This window comes from Corvus cornix, chromosome 1A, assembly GCF_000738735.6.
Source record: "Corvus cornix cornix isolate S_Up_H32 chromosome 1A, ASM73873v5, whole genome shotgun sequence".
Taxonomy (NCBI): Eukaryota; Metazoa; Chordata; class Aves; order Passeriformes; family Corvidae; genus Corvus; species Corvus cornix.
The window spans coordinates 57,964,705-57,985,269 of record NC_047057.1 but is presented as its reverse complement, the minus strand read 5'-3'; the positions used below and the strand labels follow the sequence as shown (position 1 = coordinate 57,985,269).

At 41.2% G+C, this 20,565-nt stretch overlaps 1 protein-coding gene across 8 annotated transcripts in view; it reads left to right on the top strand.

Annotated features, from left to right (window-relative positions):
* The window catches only part of DGKI (diacylglycerol kinase iota), a 211,759-nt gene that overhangs the window by 170,130 nt on the left and 21,064 nt on the right, over positions 1-20,565 (top strand). For all 8 annotated transcript variants that reach the window (XM_039570688.1, XM_039570684.1, XM_039570686.1 and 5 more), the window contains 3 exons: positions 2,009-2,034; positions 18,401-18,438; positions 19,994-20,114. In XM_039570688.1, coding sequence (XP_039426622.1) covers positions 2,009-2,034; positions 18,401-18,438; positions 19,994-20,114 — 185 coding nt within the window. The remainder of the gene's footprint in view (positions 1-2,008; positions 2,035-18,400; positions 18,439-19,993; positions 20,115-20,565) is intronic.

The window sequence follows — 20,565 nt, the reverse complement described above, 5'->3', positions numbered from 1 at the left end:
ATAAAGAACTGAAAGGTGATGAGACTGGGCAATTAAGAAACAAAACAAAGGAATAAGCTCTGCTGGTGCAGTGGAATACTGCATTACCAATGCGGGGGCAGTCAGGATACGTGAGCTAAGGAACCTGGCATGACACTTGCGTGTGAAAATATTTTCAAGTATGTAAAATTTGCACCACTTTTTATGACCCATTCTGCACTGTTTAACCTTGTAGGAAATACAGTGTGTTGAATTTTGATCTTCAGAAGGGTTTCTGCTAGGAGTTAAGGACAAAAGTCTGTAACTAACTGGTCAAAGCAGCAGGACAGTTCTAGTGTTGCCTGCTAAATCCTCTGGGTTACCTGCATTCCTGTTGTATTTCCACACACATGGCTGAATGGTCAGGGCAGAGCTGGCCTGGCTGGCAGCAGAGCAGGATACAGGCTTAGGATGTACAGCAGCAATCAGAGCCTTTAATGGGAGTAGAGGATTAATTAATTCTGATCCATACAGACACATTGGCTTCTTGTGCAGTCAGAATCCTAATTAGGCAATCAAATTTTTTCCTTTCACAGTGACCATTGCTCCAGCTGTGCTCTAACTCTTTCCTCTCTTTATTTGCAAATCTCTCTCTTTTTTACAGCAAAAGAAAAATTACATACTTTGGCAGGAAAGCTTCCTTCTTTTCTTTCATTTTTTCCTGTTTGCATCTACATATTTGCATATCTGCTTCTGTTGTTCTATAATCCCTCAACCTTCATTTTCAAACTCTTGTTATGAAATGAGATCATGGCTCCTTCCTCAGCTCCTTTATTCCTCTAACCCAGGGTTCCTTCCCTTCTTTTCCCCCCTCCAGCCCTCAGCCCCTGCTGACTCAGTTAAATATACAAGTGCTCTTTTCCCCTTTGTTCCTTCTTTTCCCTTCACCCCTCTGCGGCTGCTTTTCTTATGTTGGCTTTGATCTGTTTGCTGGCAACACTAACATTTTTAAATCTTTTCTAATTTGTTATTTTTGTACATTTTTTTGAAATTATATATCTTGGAAAGGAAACATGGGTTGCCCCATTCACTGCAGGGACAAACTCATTGTTACTTGGGTGGGAAGACTGTATATGCAATTGAAATCTGTGCTGGGAAGTGCTGAGGAATGGCCCAGTCCACTGGACTGTGTGCTGTCAGTCTGGTCTAAATAATGAAGGTACACCCCAGATTCAGCTGTACAGTTAGCCTCAGTTTTGCTAAGCCACGCTTCTGCATAAAAGGGAAAAATGGAGGGCCAGTACTTCAGTGTCTTTATGTTCCTTTGTTCTGGGTGGTGACCAAAACCATAAGGAGTGTGATCCTTAGTGATGGGAACTGGACACAAATCCCTGGAATCACTGAGGTTCTCCTCTTTATCAACAGGGACACTGAGAGGTCACATGTGTTTTATAACCCTTCACTCTCTTGGGGTATTATCAGAGTCCTAACCCACTGGTTAGGGTATCCTATAACTCTTGTGTTGCTGCTGGTATGTTGACTTTTTCTGTACCTACATCTGTCCAGATGCTTTTTTTTGATCTGTTGTATTACTTCTGTGAAGATGGTGTGAATTGTTATTAATTACAACTACTGTTTTATGCTAACCACTACACTGACTTGTGGCAAAAAAAATGGCCACTGTAATGACTCTTGAGTTCCTGCCAAGATGTAATTTCCTTGACCACCTCTAGTTGTGAGGTTTTCTCCTGGCAGTGACAGTAGCAGATGAGTTTCTGCCAAGTATCTACAGACAGTCTTGGCATCAATCCTCATGAACATGGCTCCATATGGTCACTCTGGCCTGCAGAACCTGCTGCTAGATGGCCTGTTCGGCTCTATTTCTTTTTTCTTTCTTTTTTTTTTTTTTGTCAGGTGCCTCTCAGTCCTCTCTTCTAAGGAATAAGGAAAAAGACTTCAAATTACTCCATATCCCATTCCCCACACTGAGACTGAACTTTATTTGTGATCTTTTTTTACCAAAGATTGACTGCATTTTGTTTTATTCCAGGTCACCGGTTTCTTCAGAAGATCAAGGTAAGATCTGTTTTATAGATACTAACAGCATATTAAAAATGAGACCAAAGACTAGCGAGTAAGCTCTGTTTTAACCCAGTTGTGGTGGAGAAAAATGTTTTTATAAAAATGAAACTTTGATGTTGATGAAACTATGTTCACCCCTTGACATTAAGTGCTTGATCATTTAGTTAGTTTAATTGGGACTGACAGAAGTTGAGTCATTTGTAAAATGAATCTTGCTTAATCAAATGGAACTATTGCAAGAGTTTACAGTTTATTCATCCAACTGTATAGAGCTTCACCCATGGAAAATTGTGTGGCTGAAAGGATCATGCATGTTTTTTGTAAAGATGAGAACATCTTTCATGACTCTCATAGTACAGCATCTTTATTTCTGAGAGGTGAGTGTATTGTGCTTTAAAAGCTTGAACACACATTATCTTGGGTTACCAACAGAGTCATTTTGGTAGGACAGTATGGAATTTAGTGCAGCTAGGCTCTTCTACATGGAAAAGTCTCATGGCTTGAGTAGCAGGACTTGCAGGTTATGCCAACATGGTTGCCCTGAAGGAGACTTGAAGGATCTGATCTTTCCCTATGGACTAAAGAGGGAGTTTGTGGTGACAAGGTGCTTAATAACATGGTAAACTTAAGTCCATCTTAAATTTAATCACACTGCAAAGGGGTGGTAATTGCACTGCCAGAGTTGCATAAGGAATAAGGAACAAAAAAAAAGGGAGACTGACTGAGAGGAGGAAGTCCATCATGTGGCTCAGAACTGGGAATACTATTTTGGTCCAAAAGAGAAATATCTATTTTCTTCTGGCATCCAGTTCGTATGCAGTCCTACAGTCAGCAAATTTTCTGGCCAATACCGTAAGTATTACTTAAGAAAGGTCCACATGGGAATAGTAAGGACCGTTGCAAATGGAGCTGTAAGTGGGTCTGAGTCTGGAAGTGTGTCACTGAACTATGTTCACTTGGAGTGTGGAGTGACGAGTTAGGTATCAACCTACATTGTCTTTGGCTCCAGCCAAGAGCTTTTTAGTCTAGTATAGTGGATGTCAAATGTATTGTCATCAACAAATTCTCTTCCATCTCCTTGACAAGTTCTTTCTCAGTAAAGAAAGTTGTAAAGAAAGCCATAAAAATGGACAGACACGCAAGACCAAAGATCTATCTGGCCTATCTAGTCCATTCCTGGCGTCTGGCAGCAGCGGATCCCATGACAAATAAAAGTATGAGACTGGCAGAAGCATACAGGTTTAATTTCCTGGTGCACCCTATTAGATTTTTGTGATTTACAGCTCATTGATTTTGTGAACCAGATGGAGTTTTCCTGTTTAATAGTTCCTCTGCTTTTTACCATGACTGCAGCTTCCAGCATGCAGTACAGGACACTTGTGAGAAGTTAACAGTATACCTCATGTCTCCATCTCTGAGAAGAGATTTGAAATCATTAGGGTCTAATATACTATTTCAGGACCTGGATTCGAGCTGCATCTCAGTGCATAAACTTGTTAGTGATAGACTGCTCTTGCTTTTTCATTTCCCTTGCATTTATTCTATTGCTTTATCTTCATCTATTAATGGAGCAACAGACGGTGTGTATGCATTTCCTTGTGTATCTTTAAAGGTTTGTATTTCATGCTGTCAGAATGCTTTCCTTCTTTCAACTATTTTTATACTATTCTAGTTTTTCACAAAACCTTCCTGTTTGCCATCTACCATCTGCTGCCACGGTTTGGCTTTTCAGGTTTGATCAACATCTCTGAATAGCCTCTTCTTCCTTGCTTCCTTTTCTCTCACAAGCAAGCTCTTCTGAAATGCAGAGTGAAAGGCCTTGACCAATTAGTGACATGATAGTGCCAGTTATTAGAAGTTTCGTGACCATGGAGTATCCAACTAGGTTTGTCATCCATGTAAGTAAGTAGGAGCTCCTCTCAAGCACAAAAGATTTCCCATTCCCCAGTGACTTTTCAGAAAGAGGGGTCCAGTACTTGGATTTCCTCTATCCCACCATGCCAGCTACAGAGCATGGTAAATGGGCACAGTACTAAGAAGAAAATGTGATAAAAGTGCTGCAGCATAAGCTCTTTAGAGCCTAGAAGGTTCTCAGTCTGCTGAGACTGCATGTGTGGAGGCATCTCAAATTAGCCTTAGATCTCAAATCCCTTACCTAAACAAAAAAGAGAGGCTCCAGGAGAGAGCTGAAAACTTATCTCTGAATTTTATAGTGTTTATGCAGATGTCTCCTGGCATATTGTTCTTGGAGTATGTATCTTGGAATCAGTTTTGAGACTTACATGTTCATTAATAGTCAGTACTCAACTGCGTACCTATTCAATATGTTAAACACTCTTTTTTTTTTTTTAGTAAGGTAATAATGCTTTGGGCTACACAGTGAGGAAACATCCAACTGTAGAATACTGTACCTACATTCTGTCCTATATTACAGCTGCTCTTCCCTATTATGGACACCATTCTAGTGCTGATTTTCTGATGTGATAGTTGATCATTACTGAGAAAAAGCTCTTCCTCTGTTGTGTTGAATCTTTTGTTTTAACCTCCCACTTGATTCCTGATCTTTTTGTCTGCTTTAATATTCAGTCATCACTTTTTCTTCTACTATTTCTCTGTGGTTTTTTTTTTAATCATCCTCTTCTTGCTTTTTAAACGACTCTTTCCCATGGACCACAAGGTTGCATTCTGCATAGATTTTCGCGTTGTGCTCCTCACCTTGGTTTCTGAATGTCCTGCTTCTCCTCCAGTGTGGACTGACTGCTTTGAGCACTGGTTGCAAACAGTAGCTGTAGCATCTGTAGTGTTCTAACAGACTTGTACCAGAATTAGCATCTAATGTGAGTGGCACTTCCATTAATCCCTGACGGGACAATGCATTATGCTGCCTTGACAAGTGGGTGAAGATAAAGCACCATCTGTCTCAGACTGGGCATCTATTGAACAATTGCAACTGCACACAATGCTCCTTGTTGTGGACACATGTTAAAGGCACCTTTATCAGTTACAAAACAGAGCCATTTTAATTGGCACAGAAAGGGAAAGAGCACTGCTAGAAAATCCCAGACTTCAAAAGAAAAAATACCCAAAGCCTCTTTCAGATTTTAAAAGGTTGGTGTCTTTGTTCTTGGTACAGATAGTTAGGAAATAGATAACTAAAGAGTGAAATCCATCTTTTTCTTTTTTCTTTTTTTTTTTTTTTTTTGGATTAACAGAAGGAGTAGACAAAACCCCTAACCCTCAAATGCTCTAACTGATTGACAAAATGATACAAGCCAAGTAAATCCTAAAGCATACTAGTTTAGACAGGGCAGTGATGACTCTGAAGAATGACCTTTTCGGTGAGGTAGGCCCTAGTGCAGTTACCTGCCCTGCAGCCTTGGAAGTCAATGGTCTTCTTTGGGTGTTGGGGTTAAATGAGACTCAACAACGGGCAAGTGTCAGGCGCACAGAAGACTTGGTGGATGTCATGAGGGACGGCCAGGCAAGTCATCTCATAGGGGAGGTACCACCTGCTGTATTTTCACTGCATAAAAAGTCCTGGTCATATGTTCAGGAGGTCTGACACTGCTGGAGGTTATTGCATCCCTTGTTTCTGGAACAGGTAGGGTACTGTGATGGGAATGCAGATTTCTAATACATTGCATTGCCACTACACAGTCATTGTCTGGTTATCATTAGGTGAATAGTTGAGGTTTGCCAAACTCTTCATTCACCCAGCACCCTTCAGAGCTGCACTGTACTTTGTGGGCACACAGGGTCATGCCCTGCTCCCTCCTATTTACAGCCACCCTGCAGAAATCTGCATTAAAAAATCATATATTTAGCTTCATCTGGCCAAAGTTGGGTTCTCTCTACTGTTCTTTGTTTACCTTGTATGTTTGAGGTGGTTCTTCATCATCATGTGAGCAATTGAGGGAAATGGCCTTAAAAAGAGTACAATGAGTTCTATTTCCATTTCAAGTATTCTGAAAAAAACCCAGCAAACTCTTGCATGTTGCTATTAATGGTGTAGGGATATTGACGTGTTATTCATGTCATGGCAACTTGAAGCTGATGCTGTTCAATATTGTGTGTCTAACTTGAAACAGAGGAAACTTGCCTTTGATGGATTTACTCAGTTTTAAGTAGCTGTACTAATGCACTTCAAGTAGCAGTCAACCAGAGCTTAATCCTTATGCATCTGAGTTGCATTCTGAATGGGAAACAGGAGGTTTCAAATATTTATGCCACTGCTCTCTTACTCATTTCTCTATAAACTAATGAAACTGGGCTTTTTGCCTTGTTTTCTTCCAGCAGACATGTTTTTGCTGCATAAGCATAATTTCTGTAATTTGAGGTTAGTGGTTTTGGTGGGTTTTTTGTGTGATGGATTCAAAATTCATGAGGGAATAGGGGACAACTGAGAAATTAATACAAAAGGGAGATATATTCAATGGATCAATTTTGAAGGCGGTTAGTTATTACAAAGTAATAATATTATGCAAGAGATTAAGATAAAGGATGGGTTTTCTGCTTGAAAAGACGAATAGCGACACTCAAAGGTCTTTCAGATCCTTCCAGATGCTGGCTCCATGTCATGGAATCACTCCATGACTTGGAGTCATCCAGCCTGGATATCCTACACCTCGGAGGGATTTGTGTAGAGCCAGGAGAGCATTAGAAGTGAGTTTATAATGGTGACTTCTACATTAGTCTCTATTAGGAAAAAAGTTTCCACAGGGATTGCTTGGCATGGGTGCAAACTGGAAGTTTTAGGTGGGACGTGTAATTCTGTCTCTGGATATCCCTCTGAAAAAGAGAGAGCTGCTATCAGAATTGTAAGGAAGGGATGGATCAAGTGTGTGCATGGAAGGCAGTGGTGGCTCCATGCCATACAGGAAAATGCTTTGCTATGCACTATCCACTCCTGCCTTGGAGGCAGAATGTCCTGTACACTGTGGTATTTACTCTGGTGCCGTCTGCTCCACTAAAGAGAGGAAATCTAAACACATGCAAGGAGGAAGAGGGTTGCAGGAGTCCCAGAAAATAGCACAAGAAGCAATAACACTTCTGGAACCTCCAATAGATGAGATTTCCTGTTGCACATGGTGGCCCTTGGAAACGCAGACTACACTCTCTCAGCCTCCTTTCTTCATTCTGGAGCCACTCTCCACTAATCTTGATAGTCAGAGTCTGCAAAGGGATGTTCTCCTCTAGAGTTTTGAAACAATCTGCCATACTGATTAATAGGATGAGCAGGATGCTGCAGATGAATCCAACCATCTCAGTGCTGGTAGAATTAAAAAAATAAAGATAAAAAATGAATGGCTATTTTGTACACCAGATGCTTTCAAAAGAGAGAGAGGGGATGCTGTGCTCTTCATGGTGATGTTGCAGCTGTTTACCCAGCAACAAACTGAGATGTCTTGGAATGCTTCCTCTGGACAAATTAAAGAGTGTATGGGAGGGGTTGGAGGGAGGCTCCTGACTACAGGTATTTATTTTGATTAATTAGCCCCTGTGGGAAGAAAGCCCTCCTGGATAGTGTTTTGAAAGTGACTGTGCCCAGCTGAGCCAATGATGCCTTGGGGATCTGCTCTGGGTTTGTTCATTTCCTTCTCAGATCAGCAGAGGCTGGTATTGATGCAGACCCAGGGTACCCCTGTATTATGATCCAGTTTCAAGGTTCTTAGAAATGTCTCTGCCCGAATTAAGGTGCAAACAAGATCATATACCAGTGACAATAGTAAGGGTTTTATTTGATGGTCAATATGAGAGAGAGAGAGAGAAAGAAAGAAGTAGAAAATAGGTAGGGGAGGTGGACAGAAAGAGTGACAGGGACAGAATAAGGAAAATATCACCACTCCGTGGATCCCAATGTTGTTCGTTGATCCTCTCCAGCTGGTCTCTCGGTGGTGAAGGTCCCCCAGAAGGCACAGAGTCCCATGGGTGTACATGCTCAGGCTGGGTAATGTCCAGCCATGTCCCCTGGGGTGGGGGTCAGTCTCTCACAGCAGACTCTGGGTCTCTTGCACCACGTGCAGCCCTGTGGGGCTGAGCCTCTCACGGGAAAGTCCCGTGGATGTGGCCTGTGGGGTTGGGGGTTCCACAGTGGGGCCAGTTTGTGTAATTGGAGGATGGGTGTTCACTGCCTCTCACCAGAGGCTGCACCATGCACCCAAAACCTCCTCCTCCCCCCTCGGCTGGGGGCAGTCTGTGTAAACCTGGCTTCTGTGAGCTGTGCTCTCACCCCAAACTCAGTTGGAGGCTTTGGCCTATTGTGGATGCATACCTTTCCCTCAGCCTGAGGTGATTGAACATTCCTTTTATCTAATCAGCAGTTCGACTTATAGTCCAAAGTTCTTCAAGGAGGTTTCTGTGGCTGCAGCTTCTTTAAAACTTTATATCAATGTTTGAGGCATGAACTGTTTCAGCCTCTGACACCCTGGCAAGAGAAAGCACTCTGTGAAAGCACATGTCTAGGGCTGAGGGAGGTCCTTTCTGGACAAAACCCTTAAAAGGTGCCTACACCCCACCTCTTATCATATCCAAGCAGCCTGAGGGGTCAGTAGACAGCTGAGAGGGAGATGTCTGGCAGATGTGGGCATCTGAATCAGTAATAGATAAAGCAGAAAAACATTTATTTCACGATGGCCACTGCCATTATCCTTTTTCCCCTCTGGAGGAAGTACGAGCAAGGAATATGTTGTCTCAATCTGAGCACTTGTTTTCAAGCAGAAGCTCTGGGTAACCCTGCAACCAACTTTGCTTCTTGGTTTTTTTCTGATGGAATTGTTCATGGTCAGATAAGAGTGGCGATCACTTCACCCACTGAAGAACCTGCATAGAAAAAATATTCTAGAACTGACTTTTGGATGATTTAGTCTTCCTGTGAAGCCCCAGCTTGTTGAGGAAGAGTAACTTAGCTATTGCCAGGCAAAGGCACTGCAGCCAGTGTTACAGTGGCAAAAACCTTAAGGGAGTGTGCTAAGAGTGCCTGTGATTGGAATGATCTACAAAGTCGGGGAAGAGGGAGGAACAGTGTGGCCCACAATGCTTCTTTTTTGCTGTCCTACTTATTTTTAAATTAAAAATAAACCACTGCTTAATTATTTTACCTAGAATTCTCCTTCTGCCAAGGTAGTGCCACTCTATTGATAAAACTGCTGCATTAGTCAGCCAAAGTCTTCCCTGCCTTGTGTTCTCACTTCATCAGAGACATTTTCTTCCACTGCATCACTCCTGAGAATGACATTAATTGTTGTCTTGGCTGAAAAATAAAAATGGTGGAAGGGAAAACGAAGGCAAAAAAGAGATGATGTGAGCCAGATGGTTCTGTGACGGTTCTTTGGGGTTCTGAACTATTTACAAAGGCAGTCCTTTTTTTTTTCTTACAATCCTTTCCTTTTGTAAGTCTGAGTTAAACGATCTTGTAGCAAAAGTTCAATACTAGCGTCTGAATACTTCCACTCCTAACTATCAACTACACTCTCAGCTCTGCACCAGTGCCACATAAACAATTCAGGTTGGACTCTAATTGGCATCAAAGTAGCTTTAAACTGAGTCTGAGTGAAAATGGGGCTTTAAAGGCAGCTTGAGTGTAATTTACATCTGCTTGAAAGCCTCTTTATCCTTCCAGAGTTGTATGAAGGGACTTCTGTGTAAGTGAGAATTTAGCCTTTCTTTCCCTTCAGTATGCATGTGTGGCTAATTTTACTTTTTTTCCCCCTCCTTCTCTCCTACCAGTGTTTTGGTGCTGTTGTTTGAATTTAAAATTCTTAAAACGTAAACGCTCATAATGCAAATTTATAGCCACCTGAGTAACGATTGATTTTTTTACACGTTAATATTTTTTCTTATTCACAAGTTAGGCCAACAGGTGCAATCAAAACTGTGTCAGTTCTCCAAATCTGCACGGGATGCAGTGCTTTTGTAACTAAAGGACAACCCTCAAATATTTAGAAGGGTTTTCTACCTCCTTTGTGCAATCCTAGAAATAGATGTTATTGAGGCATGACTTATTCAGAGGGCCAGCAGACTTCAAAAGTGTCTCTCTCAAACCACAAGAGAATGTGTGCTTATGCACATTTTCCTGTACAGATGAAATAGTTCAAGATACTGTGTGAAGGCCTTTGCAATATCCCTCTTGTTGAACAGCCATCAGATGTGTGTGTCTGGCTGCTGCTCAGCTGATGTGCTTCTGAGCTCTTGGTTGCAGCACGTTGCTGCCCTGACAGTTTTCTTGGTCTCTTGGGAGCACTTTGAGCTCTCAGGCTCTTTATTCATTTGTCTTGCATGGAAATAGTGCCTGCAGCAGAGCTGTTGTGAGTTACCTAGACTGGTGCCATTGCCTTCAGGTTCCACAAGAAGCCCAAGACTTTTACAAATCTGAAAGCCTGTGGAGAACCCTTGTTTAACACCTGTTTGTTTAGGGCAGTGGCAGCAAACAGATACATTTTGGAAAAAAATTAAAAATTAATGAGTCTTTGCTTTATTTAGCACAAGAGATACTATGATCTAGGCAGGAAACCTCTAAACTGCATGTATTTTTTGTTGTCATATTTCCACCATGCTTCTTATGCAGTCTTTGGGCTGAGGTAGAAATCCTCTAGCAAGTTCAGGAACCTTTTTCCATTCCCATACAGCTGCTTCAAGTGTAGACCACCAGATGCTTTCTTATGGTTGATTTTGGATTAGAAAGATATATCATAGGGATAGACTTCCTAAAATGGCTAATGAGAGACTTTTGCTTCTTTAGAAGTTAAAATTACATTTATAATTTTCAGGCTTACAGGCAATCAACTTCCTCATCAAAATGCCCCTTGTTTAGTTATAATGCAGCCTCTTCCTGAGCACTGAAACCTGTGGCTGATTCTCATGGTCTGTTAGCTGTCTGTTGCTGAAGATGTTTCATTTTCATTGCTCAGCACCAAACTTTAAAAACGGTGCAAGAACATTCTTCTGTCAGATTCCTCCTCAGTACATGGGCTGTGTTTGCTGGATGCTCTCATGAAAAAGGACATTTTGTTCAGCCTGAAGAAGAGACGAGGCTCCAGGGAGACCTTATTGTGACACTTCAGTACTTGGAAGGGGTTTACAAAACAGGTGGGGACGGATGTTTTAGCAGGGCCTGTTGTGCTAGGACAAAGGCTAGTGGCTTTAAACTAAAAGAGGGTTGATATAAGAAATAAGTTTTTTTCAGTGAGGGTGGTAAAACACTGGCACAGGTTGCCCACAGAGGTGGTGGATGCCCCATCCATGGATACATTTAAGGTCAGGTTGGATAGGGCTCTGAGCACCCTGATGTAGTTGAATATGTCCCTCCTTATTGCAGGGTGGTTGGACTAGATATACTTTAAATGTCCTTTCCAACTTGAACAATTCTATGATTCTGTGATTTTTTTCTTCTTTCCTGAACACATCTTACTCTATGCACAAGTATAAGAAAAAAGTCAGTCCTTAAAGGTGTGTGATAGGACCAAATGCTCTTGTCCTTTTCTTGGCTGAAGGAGTGCACTGTTAAAATAATAAGCTCCAAAGAGGGTGAGTATCCCATAATAGGGGCTTGATGCAGCTTTTTGCCCAAGCAGTTAGCTTGTATTTGGGGAATTTTGTCTCATTCTATCAGGAGAAAAATTTGGTTCTAACAGTCAGACAATTGTTTGAGGTAAAGCATTTTTTCAGTGAATACAGAAGAAGTGATTTAACCATTTATTTCTGGATTTTTTGGGTTTTTTTTGCCAGCAACTATAAGATCCCTTAACCTGCAAGGCTTAATTTCTGTTTAATTTTTTCATAGTCTTCAGTAGTCACTTCCACTACTTGCAGGTGCATAAAATATGTGAAGAAGAATTTAATTGCTCCTTTCACTCAGCTTATCATCAAAGGAAAATATTTAAGCATCATCAGCTTTGGTGAGACTTGAGATTGTCTGTAGATCAAAGACCTGTGAGCTCACAGTCATTCCAACAAAGTGTTATTAATTTTGTAATTTAACTTCTCAGTTATGTAGACAGTTTGGCATGTGTATGTTATAGGTGGTTTCGGGTTTTTTTCTGTAACTTTAAAAGCAGATAAAATGTTAGAAGGAGGTAAAGTTTTTGTAAAAGCTCAAGTGCAGAGATTTGCAACTTCTCTTCATGGAGCCCTAAAATTGTTCTATGGGACTGGCAGGCCTCTCAGAAATACCAAGTGAATTCACTGCTCTGTATCTTAGGTGCCTGTTTCTCATAGTCCTCTCAGAAGGGAAGTAATCCACGAACCAAATCCCTGTGGTACCCCCCACCCCTTTTATCTGCAGGTCAAGGCTGAAGATCATGGCTAGAGTAGAAAAAAGTCAGTTCTGTACATTTCTGGGTAAGTTATATTACTGTGAGTTTGTCATAAAGCTTTTATGAGCAAATTGTTGTTTACAGACAAAAGAGTGCATTTCTGAATGATAATCTGTATGGACTCCAGTAATTTGAAAGCCCAGCTTTTTGAGTGATTGATATAGAAGTTATTATTGATTTCTGTAAAAGTAGTGAAAAATAAACCCCAAGGGCTTCTTTTATTATCACTTCTGTAATGCTGATCTTTAATAGCTCAGAAGACTCCAACTGTGTAAAAGCACTCTTCTAATCAGGGTCAGCTTTTAACTTCTCAATGTGTAAAGCAGTAATTACTTTAAATTTCTGACTCTATGAATTACACAAGGTCTAAAACAGCAATAAAGGGTTGGAAATGTTCTGGAAGTTAAGGATAGTCCAAGTTTAGTAACTGTCAAAAATCTGATGAAGTCACCTTCTCCTATAGTTTCTTCTTCATTATCAGCTCTACAAGGTTTAAACAAGGCAGCATTTTATGTGGTATTCCTTAAGAGTTCCCCTGAGCACTCTAGTAGGAGATGGTGGTGAACACTGTGATTCAAATTCTGGAAGCCCCACACCAAAGCTCTTATTTTTTTTATTAGGTGCCTCCAACCAGTAAGAAGCATCCAGCACTGAAATGCTGATGGCGTATCAACTCTCAGTGCTGAGTCAGTGTCTTAGAAAGGGCTGGACAGATGCAGGCATTGTCTGTTAAATGAGGTTTCCACAAGGAGCTGATCACTTCAGATTATCAACTGTCATACTGTGTCTTTTGAAAGAGCTAAAGGTTTTATGAGCCTCAATTCTGCTTGAGATTAGAGAATCACAGAATGGTTTGGGTTGGAAGAAACCGTAAAGAACACCTAGTTCCAGCTCCCCTGCCATGGGCGGGAATGCCACACCCACTAGATCAGGTTGGTCAAAGCACCCTGCTCCAACCAGGTTTTGAGTTATGGTAGCTGAATTTTGTGATAATTTCCTATGTGCTTTAATATTCTCATACTCTGATTAGATGCATTGATACCCTGGTATTTTTTTAACTCATGGTAGGATGCATTATTGCAAATAATACTCTGCTCCCACACTGCATTTCATTCATAGGTTTATAATTGCCTGCATTTTAATCATGAATGTGACAACTCCTTGGTGTGGTATATATACTTCATAACATAGTTTTAAGTAATTCTGATCCCTTCAGTCACAATTTTTAGAACTTTACTGAAAAATCGCTTGTAAATGTTGAAAACTTCAAAATTGCTGTACATTTTAATCAGCATTCCCTGTGGCTTAGTTGGTACAGAATTAGTGGGTTCAAATATGGCATTGAAAGGGTCAGATCAGGTGTGCAATCTGACTGATAAAATCTGAAGGATATTTATGCTTTACAAATAACTTTTACTCAAGTAAAAAGACACATTACCCCTGTACTGCTGACAGTGGCAGGCTGTAGAACTACCTTGTTCTTTGAGATTCTTTCCAGTGCAGACCAACTCCTCTTACTGACTCACTAATCATTATTCAACTAACTTACTAAATATCTTCCGTGTCAACCTACTTTAAGCAAAGAACTTTGTGATCCTGAGATGTTACTTACATGGGTTTACAAGAATCTTTTTCTTCATGTTCTTTCTGAAAGTGTTTTAGCAGCAAAGTTTCTGGTGTGATAGTAACCTGGCGATGAGCCCTGCGTCTGTCCTTGGTGTTAAGCTGATCAGCAGCTTTAGGATTAGGAGAAAATTTTTCTGCAGGGCATACCAGGAAGGGGGTAGTTGTTTGAGGTTTTTCCTTGCTTGTGATGCTTCTGAAGATTTTCATGGCTTTTGAAGTGAGCGAGGTGATAGTGATGACTTCTGATTCTCTCCTGCTCTATTCTTCTGATGTGCTGCAGCCACTTGCTAGCCCTCACATTTATGAGACATTCTCATTCTGCACCTGTATGGTATATGAAGAACTAAAATTTCCAATACCATGAGCATTGCCTGGTGCTAGGAGTATCACACCTTGGAAAACCTTAAAAGAAGACCTCCTGTTTTGCCCTCGTTTGGTTGTCATTCCTGGAGGTGATCAGACATGTCTCCTGGAATCATGCCATTCTGAAGGATCCCCTCTCTGTCTTAGTTTGATTCTTAATTTAGCTGCTGCAAGTTGGAGGTCATTTTCCCTAGAGCTCCTTTAGTCTGTGGAGTACAACATGAACTGATGCAGGGAAAACCAGGTTATTGTCTATGGAGAGTTATTTTCTCTTCTGACCATCCAAGCAACCCTGTGAGACCTCTCAGGCATCCTGCAGCCTCTGAAGTTACTGAGTGTGAATACTTCACCCCTTCTTTATCTGATGCCCAGTGTTTAATGACCGATTTTGCAGCACTGTTTTAATGGTGCTGGGTTCACATGCAGAGCCAGAAAGCAATTGTTATTTCATAAGTTAATTTTGTCTGGAAAACAAAAATGTTTGTTGTAACTCAGTGACATTAATGTATATTTTTAGAATATGAAATAAAACTAGTTGTTTCCAATGGGAGCAATGGATACCAAAATAGAAATTAGATGAGTGATATATGCCCTAGGAAAAGTAATGTTTTCAGCATGAGTGTGTACTAGTAGTTGTTTATCCTGTGTCTCAAGCTGCATTAGTTTGCAGCATTACCACAATTCAATTAGCAGCCTTTTCAACATGGTTTTTTTTTCTGTTGGTTCATTATCCACTTGTATCTGCTCAATAATAATTTATAAGTCAGGTATGTGTGTGAGGGGGTTTGTTTTGGAGTGAGTGTTTTTTTGGTGTTTGTTTTGGTAGTCATTTTTTTTGTGTTTGCTGGCAGGCCTGGGTGGGGTTTTTGGTGGTTTTTTGTTTTGGTTGGTTGGTTGGCTTTTTGTTTTGCTTTGTTTCTTTTTGTTTTATGAAGATTATTTTCTAAGTTGGGTAGTTAGTCTCATCATCTCATCTCAAAATCCATCCAGTGGAAATCAGAAGTTGCTAGTCCCTCGCAGCTCTTCCACAGATCACCTGCATTTGTGGCTGTCCACATCCTACCAGGTAACTAGGTAACTGGTTTTGTCAAGATCCATCGGCCTGGCCAGGGACTGACACATTTGCAGGCAGTTTCAGCTGAGATCTCAGTGATGCAGCAGGGACTCTCTGCAGGGGTGAACCAGTGGAGAGGGTTGAACTTTGCTTAGGAGGCAGCCTGGGGACCGAGTGCTTCCTCAAAATATGGACAGAGAATTCCAGTCACCAGTTTTGCCAAACTGTCACCTTACACCAGCAATAAAGCTACTTGCTAAATAAATATAAAAGGTAATAAACCACTTTTATTCGTAATGAGAAATGCTTTTCTTAGGAGAAATTGAGAAAATAATGACTTCATTAAAATGTTAATTAAATCAAGTAATTTTTAAGACATCTTTAAGACCTGAATGTATATTATATATGACAAAACAGTGGCATAGTTCATTTTATGTATTACACCATCAGTGCAGTGTTGCTTAGAAGAAATAAAACAATTCTCACTTTAATGTTTCTAATTTTAAGCTAGCCTGGCATTACATGTTAACAGAACTTTTCTCCAACTTCTCAGTCTGCTCTCTCTTGTCAATGCCATCTGCTTGCTTGCTTCACCACCTCTTTAACAACCAGGTGGTTTTTGCCATCTTCACCCTCCTCCTCAATATGCCCAGCAGTCCCATTTGGGTTTATGGGGTTAGTGTGCTAAGCAATATTTGTATATTTATGTAAACATGTTCCTGATTCTAAAGAACCTTGCTCCATTTCTAGCTCAACAGCTTCTAAATATTCCTGCATCAGGACATACAGCTCTGAATTATTTTACTGTAGTCTAATCTCTTGTTATGCCAACTTGTTTTGTTGACCTGTAATGTATTCATTTATCCAATAGGTTCTACTGTAGCAAAGCACTTAATTTAAAGAGTGCAGGTAGACTTGGTGTGAAAAGAATGTAATTAGCTCAAAGCTAAGCACTTGCCTAAATGCCTTGCTGGATTTGAGGCTTAGGAAAGAGATGAAAAGATTGGTCTAATTATGTTGAATTTGTTTTAGAGCTGCTTTATCCTAATAGCCTTATCACCAGACCATCTTCTGGTTATGGATATTCAGCATAGAAGATTTTTCACATCTTGTCAGGCTTTTCATAGAATCATACCTGTCTCTCCTGTTTTTTTGAACTGTAATCTTAAGCGTGGCCTGCATAAGAAAATGCATCACTGCCTCTTAGGAAAGTGACTTCAGGGAATCCATGTCTTAAAAAATTGGATGTAGAAGGCAATGAAAAACTCATGTCACCAGTTCATTTGATTTTCATGTGCAAGGAGTGCAAAATATTTATACAATTCAGACTGCGGTAGATTAAAGAATAAAGACGTCAATGAGACCAGATTGATGAAAAAAAGAGGGAAATAGATAAAGCAAATTACATGAGTTAAATTTCTGCTCTGCTATTAATTTGGGCTGAGCAATTGTTTGAACCCTTGGGAGAAAAAAAGAAGGATATAAGCCACTGAAAATAAAAACTGAAGATTGTTCTAGCTCTTACCTGCTGGTGTTTGCCTTCTTCAGTTCCTAAAATCTGTGTCCTCACTTTCACAGATGCCAGAGGGATTTTTAGGATTTAGCTTAACTCATGAGCACTGAAAAACTGCCCTAAATCTAAAGTTGCAAGAATTGCTGCTACTGCTTCCTGAAGACAGGACTTAGCTGGACTGGGTTTCTGCTTTTCCCACTTCTACATGGCCAGGGCATCAGGCATTACTGAGACCAGAAAGCCACATAGCCACAGGTGTTTTCAAAGAAAGGGACACTTGTTGAGTTGCCTTTGAACATCCTTCCTCTTCTGCAGTGTTAAGCTTGGATGTCTTGTCATTTCTGAAGGCGTAACAAGCTCATCATGGAATTCCCACTGTGCAGTTTCCTGTGTGTTATTTTTCAGAGGCAAGGCCATACTGTGGTTCTCTTTCCCCCCTTGTTCCTGCTTCCGTGAGCTTTTGGCATCTTTATCAAGGATGGCACTTGAGCAAGTGCTTAATTTGATTGCACTGCCTAGATGCAAAGGTAGAAATGGGCTTAGACACTCTTGAAAAAGTATGAGTTGAGGCAGGTGTTTAATGCTTTCTAAGATGCAAACCACATACGTGCTGTCTCAGATTATTCATCATTGTTTTTTACAATATATATCATGATAGGGAGAAGGAGGAGAAAAGAAGGAGATAGCCACATAGTGGTATGTTTGTAACAGCTTCTCTGGGCAATAGAGAGTACCAGGCTTTTGCCTTCCTTCTGTTTTTTAACAGGCTCAGGGCAGACAGAAGTGGGTGGGGAGAAGCTCCCAGCTGTTTGCAGCTCTGTCCTGCCTTGTTGTGAGCCCTTATCCTCTTTTTTGCTTTTTCCTTCTATGTCTGTTTAAAATACAAAGGCTGATAAGGTGAGGGCTGGCTCTTGCTCTGTGTTTGACCCTGCCTGCCAAACCCAGGGGACTTGCTCCCTGCTGGCATCTAATAACGTTTTTGTAACACAAGTAATTGTGAAGAAATTTCTCTCTTGTCACTTAATCATCTACAATTTGGGGTTCTCAGTGTATTGGGGACTGACTGACCACTCCACCATTGGTATGGCAAAGTCTGACAGGTCTGAAGACGCTTTCAGGTTCTCTGTGTGGATAACACTGATATCTTCAGTGCTGGTTCAGGTGCTGGAGACTCGACCTTGTCCATCTTGTGGACACTGTTGAGAGGTCTCAGAAGTATTTCAAGTGAAAAATTCAGACAGAAGCCTGCAGTTCCAGGTCAGCATTGGAAATGATGGCTTGATGTCCATACAGCTTTCATCACCATGGGTTGTCTTCTGCCTTTCCAATGTGTGTCAGTGCAGGGTTTGCACTGGTTTTAGTAGCACATGAGAGTGCAAGTGGACTGGGGAATGTCAGTCTTAACTTGCACGTGCTGTGAGCTATGTCCTCAGCTGTGAGGCTGTATGCATAATGCTTTCTGCCTGACATCAGTTTTCTTTTTGCCTTTTGCAGCACTTTTACAGGCTGTCATATCTGGTGATCTACTGAAGGTAAGTACAGAGCACTGAATGTCCACTTATTCACAGTTTTTTGCTGGTCAGATATACTGTAAATTTTATCACACCTCTGCTCAAAACATAAATAGGCGGCTGTAGGGACTGCTGGCAAGGGCCATTTTACAGCCTTTCCAGGAAACCCTGAATACTAGGGGAGCACATCATTTAGGTGAGGTGTGAAATTTGTGTGACTAGGATCTGGTGTTAGACAGCACCTTTTTGCCCAGGATTCAGAGCCCACTGCACAGAGCAATGTGCCAGTTGCTAACAGGGAAATTACTATACTGGCAGCATTGAACAGCAGGGTAGTTCTGACACAGCCTTACATACAAAAGGATATTTTACACCAGTGAGGTTGGTGGCCAAGTCCCCGAGTGCTAGCTTTTTCAAAGTCTACCTAGGCAACCACCAGACCAGGTAGGACAAACCTCAGCTGGTTGTTCTATCACCTGATGGATGTCTCAAAACATGAAGTGCCTTGGTATAATTGGTTTGGGAGAAAAAAACACTCATGCAAAATTTTTTGTGCCCATGACTGAAGTCCTGCATCAGAGAGCTATTCAGGCTGCATGTCTCAGTAGCCAAGTCAGGATCTGAGAACATGCCCTCAAATTTGGATGAGGACTGTGATTAATGATTGCAATTTTATCTGTGAGAAGCCAGCTTGGAGCCATTTGTAAAAATTACAGTGCTGTTAGGCCAACTTTTTGCCTGCAGGTGCCCCTTCTATACCACTGCCTCAGTACTTGTGCCTGCAGCATCTAGGGAGCAGTCCTTCAATTAGTCATAAAAATATTGTCTTCTTTCCACTTCTTGAAAACCTTTTTCCTGAGCTGGCTTTGATGGGGAAACTCCTTGCCCTTCCTCAGATGTGCTGCATCATAAATGAGTCCTCAGTGTTGCAATTCTCTCCTTTTTCTGCAGTGATCTGCACTGCAAATCCCACTCTCCCTCCCCCAAAGTTTGCAGCATTTCTGAGACCTGGCTGGTTGTTATTCCCCTCTCATTCTTACCCCTCCTCTGCTTCCTCCTCAGCCAGCCCTGAACAGGGGGCACAGTGAGAAGGGAGGTCCGTGACAGTCACCTCACCTCCTTGTGGAATTTTGAGTTGGAATTTTCTGATTTAGTCAGAAAATCTTCAGCTCCTGAGCTAAGGAAAAATTTGAGTCTTCAGTAAAGAAGCCAGAATTTTGTATCAAGTACATATATTTTAATATATCCCAGCAGTTTCACCAGATGTGGTTTGCAAGCATTGCTAGCAAACAATAAATCATCACCAGTAGAGTAGCAATGTCTCATTGTTTAGGAAATACAGACTGTTCTCTTTAACCCATATAATTGTCAATACTTCTGGTTTCAGATGTTTTATATTAGGGCCTAAAAGCTGGTTTTAAATTTATGTCTTATTTTCTTTTGTTTCAATTTGGTACTGACTTACAATTGGAACCAGTAAAGAATTTACTGACATACTTGTTTTTCTGCTCCTTCCCTCTTACCCTTCTGTATGTTTTTTTTTCTCTCTCTCTCTTTTTTTTTCCCCCCCATCCAGTTCATAGAATGTTGTAAAAAAGGAGCCAATTTGTTAATCCAAGGACCTGATCACTGCTCCTTGTTGCACCATGCTGCCAAGACTGGGAATGGAGAGATTGTGAAATACATCCTGGAGCATGGTGAGTCACAGTGGGCAAATCCACAGGGAGCTATACTTCAGCCAAGTGTCAGTCGGGCAAAACCACACCGGGCAGCTGAAAGTGGCCTCACTCATCTGTGGTCTCCCTCAGTGAAATGTCCACCTGCAGTATGTGTGAGCAGGAGGCTGGGGATGGGGTAGCAGTGATAGTGATGGCTCCAGATAAAGTGTGAAAAGAAGAATTAGAATGGCTTTTGAGGAGGATGATGTTTTCATGTTTGCATCAGCTGGGGGGCTGTGCAGACACAGTGTGATGCTCTAGTTAGAACCGCTGGAAGAGAAATCTTCTGAACTGTTTTTCAACTAGAGCATATGTTGTAGAAAGCATCTAATCTCCATTAAAACATCTACAGCAGCGAAGAGCCCATACAACCACTGCTATTATTTCATCATTTAGTAACACACTGGTCAGGAATCTGCTTATTTATTTC